This window comes from Anguilla anguilla, chromosome 16 (genome assembly GCF_013347855.1).
Source record: "Anguilla anguilla isolate fAngAng1 chromosome 16, fAngAng1.pri, whole genome shotgun sequence".
Classification (NCBI taxonomy): Eukaryota; Metazoa; Chordata; class Actinopteri; order Anguilliformes; family Anguillidae; genus Anguilla; species Anguilla anguilla.
The window spans coordinates 16,968,102-16,979,673 of record NC_049216.1 but is presented as its reverse complement, the minus strand read 5'-3'; the positions used below and the strand labels follow the sequence as shown (position 1 = coordinate 16,979,673).

Genomic DNA, 11,572 nt, shown 5'->3' with positions numbered 1-11,572 from the left:
CCCGGGGAAGTCGTACACCTCCCACTCCTTCCCCGCGCTCCCGTCCGAGGGGACGAACATCATCTTGAATTTGCCCGGCTGGTCCACCACAAAGTCTGTCGCTCTGTACTGTACCACAAGGCAAAAACAGTCAGACATACAAACAGCAGAGGTTTTCGTCTACTTCGGTCAAAAACGCTAAATGAAGTATTCGACTGCGCAGAGAAAAATGTACCTGGTCGCCGAAGGCGTGCCTGCCGATTGTGATGGCCTGCGTCCAACCAGGGACGAGACGGGGAATGTTCTTGCAGATGATTGGCTCACGGAAGACGGTGCCTCCCAGGATGTTCCTTATGGTTCCGTTGGGGCTTTTCCACATCTTCTTCAGTTTGAATTCTGGAGGGAAATAAGGAGAGGCCATGCCCATTGTCAGAGATCATAAAACACAAAAAGATCCATCACTGTATTACTTTCTGTTCTTGGTCAACAGCATTCCTAATGGGTATTAGCAGGTTGGGCCATCCAAGGTTTTATAAGATGCAGTTTAATTTGGCATCTGGCTGTTTCCATTGACCTGTTCCTCATACAAGCTGAAATGGATTAAACTGCTAAACTGCTATGTGCTTTGGGATTTCCATCCACTATATCATCCATGGCAGTTGGTACATCCAATTGAGATGGCTTGAGTGCATTTTATAATGTGCTAGTGCTTAAGACTACTTCCTGTCCTTCCCTTAAAGGCCAGTGAGCAGAAACTATCTGTCCCCCCCATGGACAGAATCAATTTCCTGTCGCCCCAATCACACATGAAAAAAAATCTACATCCTACAAAAACTAAATCCAGAGTCCCTCCCCACCCTGCCCCGCCGCTCCAGGAAACAAATAGATACCTTCCACTCTGGCTTCATCAGGAGTGATGGTGGCACATTTGACCGCAACGTTATACTTCTTGGTTGCTATGGCGGAGTCGATGGTCACCTGGTCGTCGGTCTGGTCGCGGTACGGGAGACCCAGGTCGTAGTACTTGAGCTCCACATCGACATTGGAGAGAATGAGCTGGGAATGCAAAGATCAGCAAGTCGTGTGACACATTTGGAACTGGTCCATTATGACTCAAGAAATGGAAAAATGTGACTGCTCTTGTGTACCCCGCTACAGGATGCACAAGAGAGGACAGAGCTGAATATAACCATAATGGGGACTGACTGCACTAAAAACTGGCATTCGGGCCCTGAGAGCAGACAATCGGGCCTGCTGTGTGTTCATCTAAATAGACAGAAAAATGGACCTTGAGTGTATTTATACAGAGGAAAATTCCAGTCGTTACTTCCATTGCGCTGTTTGAGCTACGGCATTGCTCCTGCAACCCAAAAATAGTCACGGTCAGCCTTTTTTGCTCTCCAGCAGTGTTCACCAGTAAGGGCGTTCAAAAAGAACTGTGAGAATGTTTAACTACCGCTATATGTGAAAATGTCAATCTGTTACTTGCTAGGCTGTCCCTATCCTCACCATAACAAGTGGGACAATAGTATTTTTATTCCTTTTGTTTTGTGTTCAGTAACTTTCTGAAATTTATTTATCAGGGACAAGGCACTCTGACCAACGTTTCAGTTGTTATATTAATGTAAAGACCGGGGTTAGTGGAGCCAATTTTCAGGTTAAAACAGAAACTACCATGTAACCTCACCATATGCCAACGAGCCATCTAGATTATAAAGACATTTTTAGCCAAGTAGTCAGTGTTAGATAGAAACAAGTAATCTGGATTACATAATCAGATTACAAAAATGAATATACTGCAGTTAGCCCAGGATACTTTCGAAAATGTGCTTAATCTGATTTGTTACTTTTCTAAAGATTACATGATTACACTTCAGTGTACAATGTACTCGCACAGGTAAACACACACACTCACACAAATGCAAGACATTATACAAACATTAGCTCAGTTAATTGAGCAATAGAAAGAAATGACTTTCCCAAGTTAATATGAAAATAAATTCAATTTAAAGCATAAACATTGTCTGCGCTTTATACCAGTAAACTGTTGTTGCCATCAGAGGCTTCTCACAACCCTTGCTCACTCTGCATTGAGAGTTTGTGCTCTCGTCATGACTAGAAAGCCTTCCACTGGTATCCAAAATGCAGTAGCCATCCAATCAATCTTTGTTTTTTTTCCCCCAAACCAAAAAGAAAATTTCCTGGTGTACTTTTACTGGTCTTTGATACAGACCAATTAACTGTGTTCAGTGGTACAGACAAGCTGAAAATGATAGGGCACCCCTAAAACGAAAGCATCTGATTGGCGGAGGATTGTTTGGCGAAAACTGGCCAGTCAGGCCAGGAAGCGAGAACAAACCTGTCAGTACAGATTGAAATTGCACTGACTGTGTTGGAACTTAAATACAGACATGGTAATTTGGTCTATATACGCGATAATGTAATGACATTTTCAGAAAACCGTGTTTGTTATTCTGTTACTTATACTACATTCGCTATTTTTGTGCGTGAACTAAATGCCAGTTTCAGTGCTAGCAACAAAACACAAAGATAAGTCCTAATGTTACCCTTCAGGAGCTAACGTTAGCTTGTACCTAGTACAATCGGCCCAGCTGCAAGCAGAGAAAGAAGAAAGAGCTCTGAGATGAAATTCGAGCCCAAGACAAAGGTGCAGTCCAAAAACGAACACTAAATGACCTCAGTTAAATTTGTCTATTGGAATAGGACGTTGCCTTGCTAGCTTGTAACCAAAGCAAGCAAACGTTACTCATCAAGCCTAGACAAGTTACTCTAGAGCCAATGAATTGATTAGCTCTCCCTCCTCCTGTGTGTGGATATCTGTGAGCACGCGGTTTATATTTATTCTTAGCCTTCAGGTTACAGCTGTCGTTGAGACTGCTAGGACCATTATCAATGTGCTGTGCTAAAGTTAACGTGCAATATTTCAACCTGTGAAATGAATGTGGTACAACACCGTATCCAAACTAATACTTGTAATTTCTGTCCGAGGTTAGTGGCCTAAGCTGGCTGGTTTTTAGGTTGTCACAACTAATTCACATATACGTAGGATGACAACCCAGAGCGGTGGGTTCGTAGGTCCGTATTTGCTGGCCAATCTAAAACTGTTCAGCAAGCTGGAGAATCTGCACAAAAGTTCAGTCTTCCTGTTAAGCAGATAAATTCCCAGATAGTGGCATGCTCCCAACACTGACTTCCCACTCCACAAATCCCCTCACTCTTCACCCTACCCCATCCACCATTCCTCAGTATAGTCCCATCCTCCTACCCTCCCCCACTCCCCTCTCTCTGCATCTTCACCCTCCCACTACCGCACTCCCACACCTCTTTATCTGTCACAACTCCCCCACCCATCCCCAAACATCACTCTGCCCCACCCTCCCTTCTCTGCACCTCACTAACCGTGCACCTCATGCCACCTCTGCACCCCCCACCCCTCCACAACCCAACCCATTCCCCTCTCTACCCTCACTTCTCCACCAACCCCCTTTACCTGCCTCCCCATCCCCATCCCCCTCCACCCTAACCCCACCCCTCCACAACCCAACCCATTCCCCTCTCTACCCTCACTTCTCCACCAACCCCCTTTACCTGCCTCCCCATCCCCCTCCACCCTAACCCCACCCCTCACTCTCTCTCTCAGCCCCTCCCCTCACCTTCTCCCTTTCCCTGCCTCACCATCCCCCTCCACCCTAAACCCACCGCTCACTCTCTGTCGCTTAGCCACTCCCCTCACCTTCTCCCTTCCCTGCCTCCCCATCCCCCTCCACACAAACCCCACTGCTCGCTCTCTCTCTCTCAGCCCCTCCCCTTACCTTCTCCTTGATGAACTCCCAGATGATGCGTGTCATCTCGTCCCCGTCCATCTCCACCACTGGCTGGGCCACCTTGATGCGCTTGTCCGCATCTGTGGAGACCCCACAAACACTGTCACTACCCGTCAAGCAATTACAGCTTAAATTAAACAGACAACACAGAAAAATCCTGCAAAAGCCACCTGAACAGGACCGCACCGAAAAAGTTGAAAAGTCGGATAAACCGGTAAAAATTTAAATAAGTACGGCTAGTGGCGCTATTTCTGAATTTTAATATGCAAAAATGAACTTGTGCAACGAAGCAGGTTAAATTTGGTTAAATTCTGGAATAGACAAATGCTTTGGGTCTGCAGAAGGGACAGGAAACGCACTGCATTTATATAAGGACATGAGTGAAGTTCCCAATCCCCCTACACAGGGTCAGAGGGCCATTAGGATAAAGAGGTGAAGAGGCAGTGGGGGTGGAGTAAGGGAGGCAGTGGTGGGGGAAGGGCAATGTGTTAGATTGGCAGACGTGGGGGTGGAAAGGTGATGCTGCAGAAAGTTTGTTGGGGGAGGGGGTGATGGTAAAGGGGGATGTGGTTTGAATGGGGGTGGGGTGTGCTAATGGTAGTGGGGATATGGAGGTGGAGGGACAGTGATGGGGTAGTTTAGTGACAGTAGTGGTTGGGGGGGGGGTGGTGTGGTAGAGGTACTGGGGTTGATGTGGTTTGAAGTAGTGGGGTTGGGGGGGTAGTATGGTGGTGGGTGGTGTGGTTCGAAGTAGTGTGGTGGTGGGGGTGGTGTGGTAGAGGTACTGGGGTTGGTAGGAAGTAGTGTGGTTTGTGGGGGTGGGGTGGGAGAGTGTCCTGGGTTGGGGGTTGCTTCTTGTTCTAAGCAGCTGCTCTTTGCCAAGACTTCCTCCAGAACTCCAGATGGCTAGAACTGTTAAGCAATCCTGAAAGCCTAAGTCAGCTTTTTAAAAGCCAAACTTCAAAACAGCTAGAGCACACAAGATGAGACTGATGAGTCACATAAGACAAGTTTTTAAAATAAACAATAAAATCTTTTACTGAGTATTACTTTGTGGGAAAAACAACTACATAGTTGACACCACAACAACAGTTAATTTACAGAAGCGTTTACGTAACAAGTTGTGAGTTAGTTGAGCGGATCCATCTCATCTGTAACCCTGGACAAAGTTTAACATGCTGAATAATGATGACTACAGCAACCATTAGCAAATGTTCTGAAATGTTAGTTTACACTGAACAACATTTCTCATATAAATGGTTCCAAATCCTCTCCTCAGATAATCACTTTTTGACCTGAACTGGCCTTCAGGCAGCTTTTAGAAGGTGCAGCCTTGGTGTGTGCTCATCATGTCCAAACACGCCCTCCCTGCCTTCGCTTTCAAACATGACAATTTGACGTTTCCTAGAAAAAGTTTTCTAATTGGATACAGCCTACACAATAACTGCAATGGAATTGTTTCTATTTCCGCAAACGGCAAAGGGTGCAATTTAACTGGGAAGTCATCGCCAAAGGCCGTCATTCTTTGTGTGTTTATCAGCTCTTTCTAATTTAGTTTCACCACAATATGCCCTGACATTATCCTTGAGCAACCTACATAGCCTGAGCACGTGACTTTTTTTTTCGTTTTGTTCCAAGTTCACAGCAAAACTGATGGTTTGTAACAAAGTATAGGCACAGAATGTCAGTTGGGATAGCCTGCCTCAAAATGAATCTAAAAGTTAAGGACAAGTGCTCCCGTTGTCCCATAAATGCTTATGGCACGCCACGGTTTTTCTGCACCTCACTCAAGAGTCTCACAAACACCCCTCGGCGCTTTAAACCCGAACAGAAGGAGCAAAACTCTTCTTTCTGGCACTCTGCATACAATGGAGATCAATTATCATTTCTCAATTGCTCCATTCCCCCCCCCCCCCCGCCCACTTCCTTTGGGACCTTGGTGTTTAGCTATAGCTGATAAGTAACTGTGTGAGTCGCTCACAGGCCATGTGGCTGGCCTAGGGCATTGTGGAAGCATGCCTCAACCTAATCCTGTTGATTTGGCTCAATTTCCGAATTCTAAGAATATTGCGCAGAATATTACGCTATGGTGACAAAGAAGGCTGGGGTTGCAACATGACTGTTTTGACTATTGGGCTTAACACTGGAGATCAGGCCTGATCTGACCCCTTTCTTTAAAACAAATAATAAATTCTAACACTATCAGGACACTTTATCATGACTCAGAAACTTTTCCGTATAATCTAAGCACACTACTGTTGTGTTTTTATTGAGGAATGTTCAGGCTAGTCCATGTTTACACTGCGTTATCTCCCTATGAAAAAAAGCGAGGGGCAGCCATTGTAAAAACACCCTTTTGTTCTGTAGTACACTACAGATACATGTTACCAAACACCTGATAAGTAGTGTTACAGAGCTAGGACAGCAGGCTACAGTATGCTGCTACCTCAGTATCACCCAGCTGGTTGGCCTTTAGTATTCTGACTACGTAGCTCAAAGCCAAATTAATCCTTTTTCAGCAGCAAGACACCGCTCTAAGGATTCAGACCCGCTGAGATGGATAAAGGTAAACCCAGGAGCTTATGGTGTCCAGATATTCATTCTTTTTTATATGTGAAGGAACTCAAAGGTTTCAGCGAGCCACGAGTCCAGATGAAGCAGTATGAATCGGTAAAAGGCAGCACACTTCAGAACGGCCATTTCCCCATCAGCATTACAGTCCATTCAAAACCAGCACATTGCGGTGTGGAGGATATGAAGCCAAAACGGGCGACTGCGTAGCGAGAAGGCCGAGTCACACGGCGACAGCGTGGGAACATTTAAAAAATGTCTCTTTCCCAATGGCACGTGTGTGTGTGTGGAAACCTTTCAGTCCAAGCACGAGAAATATACGCTCTTCAACTTCACAGCCGAACGTGGCAAGACCAGGTTTTTAGCTAGGCACAGGAGAAAAACATTGGTGCAAGACAGACGCATTTTACAGGAGCGAGCGCATGCTCTCAAAAAATAAGTACCTGCTGAGAACCGCTTAATTAACTAAAAGCCCAGCAGTGAAAGTCTGCCAATAATTGAATTGTGGAGAGGAGAGAAAGGCATCTAAAAGGTCCAATTACAGCAGAGTGAGTTGTTGCAGAGGAATGGCATGTATGGTGAACACCAGTGAGGATTAAACTATTTTCCCAATGCTGAGAGCATTCTCTGGAGAAATACTGAACTCTTTACCAATGGGAGGGAGGGGGGAAATCATTTAAAACTGTCAGAAGTTCCAAGAAACGCCAAATTGCCACAGGAATGCCATCAGTGTTACCGTAGCAAAATCCACTGGTCATAGTCAGCAGGCTTTCAGTAAGCAAAAGTTGTGTTGGAAACATCCCTGCCATCTGAAAGCATAGCAGTACCTTCCAGCCAAACCAAAACCCAACCAAAATTACATCACATCATTCCCCGAAGGAAAGTTTGTATATGGAAAATGGCAAGCATGGCAAACTAATACTATTACTGCACTATACAGATGAGAAAACAGACAGCACTCTACTAAATCTTGCCAGGCCATGGAAGCCATACCTGTATCTGTAGCTGTCAGTGCTGGCGCTAGCACACCCTTTTTTTTGAAGGACAGGGCTTTCAACGGCATATCTGAAGCACAGATAGCTTGTTGACCTTCCGCTTGGTCTCCATAGCTACACTACACCGAGTCAACTGCAATTCTGCAAGTTAAGGCACTGTCATAGAGGTCGACTTTATCTTTAAGCCAGCCATGAATAAGCAGAGGCTGTTTACCATACACACAACGGTGAACTGAAACACGAGTGACCTTATCAGGGCTCCTGTTAAAATACAATCTATATTTTCAAAGACGTTCCACTGAGCAAGGAAGTGTGAGATTTTTCAAGAGAAGGCTAAAAAAAGCACAATATTTTCAACCGCCAAATAATCAACTAATTTCCCAATTTATCACAAATATCAGTAATACAGCAGTACAAGACTCTGATGGCAAATGACTAATAAATGACCAACACTAGCAGATAAGGATCAAAATTATTTATATTCCCTCTTGAATAAAACATTTTTTCTTTATTTAACTAGGCATTTTCTCCCTAACATTAAGGAGGTTTTCTTGGATGTCTGCCAACAATTCACGACCTTCCAGGAAAAACAAAAACTCGTTTCAAGGTCTTCAAGGACTGTGGGAACTACCTTGACCTGCTTTGTACATATTCTACCTACCAACTAACACAACAAATATTTGTGTAGAGTGCAGCACAACAGATAATCAAGACAACATTTTGTAGTCCACCCTGTCTCTGGTTTTAGCCAGATCATGTGACCATAGCTGTCTATTTTCATGATCTAGCAAATGAGCCAACATAAACAACAAAACTACTGACTAACATGAACACCCACGTTTTTGACATTTCAATCACCTGTTCGGTAAATGTTTCAACAAAGGCTACAAAATCTTGTAGAAAGAAGAATTGAGGTACCTGTGGCTATAACTATCGGCCATAGCGAAAGGACAGGAGACTAGTGGCTCGGTGAATTAAAGACCAAGGTCCCTAGATCAAAGAGCTAAATCAAACTCCCGCTGTATCAGTGGGTGGTGAGGACAGCTGCAGCAATCAATCACGTGCTCACTCGAGCTACGGCACCCTCTTGAGCATTGTGATGGTCAGCGTAAAGCTGACGCTCAGTCTGCGACCTAGTTTAACACGACTCTTATCACCCCTCGGCACTGGGCAAGCCTTCTGAACAGCCCCAACAATGGCAGCCAATATAAAGCATTCGTAAGATAAAGTTGGAATGAGGGTATGAACCAAATGGCATTCCCTTCCCAGAACAACATAACTTTTGCCAATGAAAGCATTCTCTCTGACAGCAGAAACTGATGCTGTGGGAAAATAAATAAATAAATAAATGAATGAATGAATGAATAAATAAATATGAGCCGCTGTTGGGGACGACACAAGTCACCACCGCATTGTGGGGAAAAATGTGCTTCTCAGAGAACTCAAACAAAACACTTTTCCTTGAGCAATCCACTCAGGCTTACTCAAGTTGTAAAAAATCCCTGGCAAGACCTGCTTGTGTCTTGTGACTGCAGTGAAATAGAGACTGTGTTCTGGCTTGCCTTTATGCTTGCCAGACGCATGAGCATGCCTAATGAGGGTTTTAAATGTCATTTTTCACCGTACAATCACTCAAAGTTTTTTACCTAAGAGGAAGGTAGCAGGTGAGGCTTGGACTAACCATAGTTGTGCTGAGATTTACAAAGAGAAGGAGCCAGTTCTAGAGCACTGCATAATAATAAAACAAGGTTATTTCTGGAGAAACAAGTTTCAACAGGTAAATCGGGTATGTAGAAAATCATCACTGCAATTGTATATTATTATGGCCAAAAGGGATCTATCCCCAACACTGGTCCTGGAGAGTCACAGGGTCAGCTAGTTTTCATTGTTATTGACCACTTAGTTTATCAGCTGAGGCAGTTTAATTCACAGTTCACACAGTTAACTCACCTCTCCTAGTTCATTTGGGGCCAAGTTGCTGATTTTAAAGTAAAAACAAAAAAGCAGAGTTATGTGGCTCTCCCCCCCCCCCCCCCGTCCTGGGACAAACTTTATTTTTCCCACCAAGCTCACTTGAGTACAGTTACTTAAGTCATCAAAGATGTGCTGCCACAAGCACCTTCACTTTTGTCCCAGTGATGTGTATCCCGGTCCAGTAAATGTACAGCAGGGCGAGCTGAGCTATAAGTTTGCTGGATAAGGACTGTTCAAATAGCCTCTGAGCTCATAATCTGTCTAGGCCCACGAGCCACTTTCCTTACGCAAGCCTCCCAGGGGTCCGAGTACACCGCAGTCAACAAACACACCTAAGAAACCCAAAGTGACCTTGAATAGTTGGACAAATAATTCACATTTGTAAAAGGAATGAGCAAAGGGCAGTCTTCGGCAGAGGACAACAGAAACTTCTTGTCCTTCTTCTGACCTACATACTCTGCATTTTAAATACGTCAAAGGGTTGCTGGTACAGCAGTCAGTAGTCCTCGTTTCTGTAAGTCTGCATGTCAGGACTACACACCACACTACACACACATTTTCCTAAATTGTCAAACAGCGACATGAGTGTCCGTGAGGCTAATACGGGCTGTTGCTTGACCTTGAAGTAGGCCTATACGTATAAAGCGGTTCATAATCCTTATTAAAGCGCCTATTGATATAAATTGGGAAGACTTAAAAACTTGATAATTTGAACATAACCTGAAAATACATCATCTAAAATCAAAACGCATGTTGCTTAGTTGGGTAGTTGACGAAACAAGTAGTTTTATTCTACCCAACACTTGTTTATTACTTGAAATTATTATGTAAAGCGAAAAATTGTGCATTTGACGAAAGTGGCTTGTTGGCTAACAACACTTTCTGAAACAAGCGCTGTTATGGAATATACAGAACATGTAATCAGTTATTTTTTCCATCAGAATAAATATATCAGCCAACACCTGCAAACAGCTATGCTTGTGTGACCTTGGCAGCCAAGTTTGACGTTTTCATATACGCGAGACCGAATTCGTTAGCCTCGGGACATGCAGGGGTAGACTGCTCCTTACCCAGCTAAGGCTGAGATAGAGACTCGGACGACTGCGCACAAATGATTGCGCAGGTACCTTCCCGTTAAATCTGAAAAATACGTGGTGCAAGTAGAAGTTCCTAGCCGACAGGTGTAAAATGTTCTGAAACTTTTCTTGCAAGGAAATGCCTATATCGACACGACCACCTAAATATGGCTATCTGCACCGTAAATTAAAAAGCGGCGTCGATTGCTTTATATGAAATGGCTCGCCAAAAAAATAGAGGTCTTGAGAGGCTACAGCACCACATCCGGCGACAGCTTTCTAGCTAGCGTTTCCATTCATTTTAGCTAACTGAACGAGCATCAAAGGCTAGTTCTCCAGGTGCATTTTTTGTCGTTATTTGCAACCCGAACGTAAGTAACGACAGTCTTATATTCTAAATGTCACGCGTTTGACGTGAGATAAGGAAACCGGGAGACAACTAAACGACAAAGAATCTTCTCGTAGGGCAGCCCCGTGATTGCAAGCAAAAGCGCTCATATCGCTAGCTTAGATTAGCTACCGTGTTTCTGGGTCAAATACCCCTGCTTTGGAACGCTAGATACGAATGACGAAAACACGAGATACTTGGACTTGTTAGCGTAAAAAACATGTAATTATATAATGTACCTATATTGTATGGAGTATGCTACATTGCATCGCTAATTCACGTAACTAGACCATGCAACTAATTAAATGCATCAAACAAGCTAACCAATTGAACAAGAAAAGGAACGGATGATGTTTACTAGTGCTCTCCTAGAAAGACTGTAAACAATTAGTCAAATGACCTACGAAATAAACCGCCGGCTTCAGTGATAGCCTACATTGCAGCTTATGAAATTACCTACTTCCATTGACAAATGAAAAGTGATAGCGGTCGAACTCACAGTTTCTTTGTTGCAGATTCTGGCAGGTTGAGGCCGGTGCGAGCACGGCGGGGTTTTTAGAAAGCGCAGCTGCGGACCTAGAGAGGGAACTAAGGACCTTCAAATACCCTGCCATATTGCGCGGAAATCAAATAAGCTGCTAGCCGGTTACACTCCGAACGCAAGAAGGACCGAAATGAGAGGTCGTTTTGTGTAATGTTGAAGAGCGCCTCCCAGGCACAACACGTCAGCTTCTAAAGAGAAAG

The 11,572-nt window shown here is 44.3% G+C and overlaps 1 protein-coding gene across 1 annotated transcript; it reads right to left on the bottom strand.

Annotated features, from left to right (window-relative positions):
• Positions 1-11,572, bottom strand: idh2 (isocitrate dehydrogenase (NADP(+)) 2; the record flags this gene model as incomplete). Its single annotated transcript, XM_035396462.1, has 5 exons — positions 11,328-11,572; positions 3,813-3,904; positions 870-1,035; positions 215-375; positions 1-108 (listed from the first exon to the last, which is right to left on the bottom strand). Coding segments are annotated over exons 1-5 (642 nt in total), but the record flags the coding sequence as incomplete, so codon positions are not given.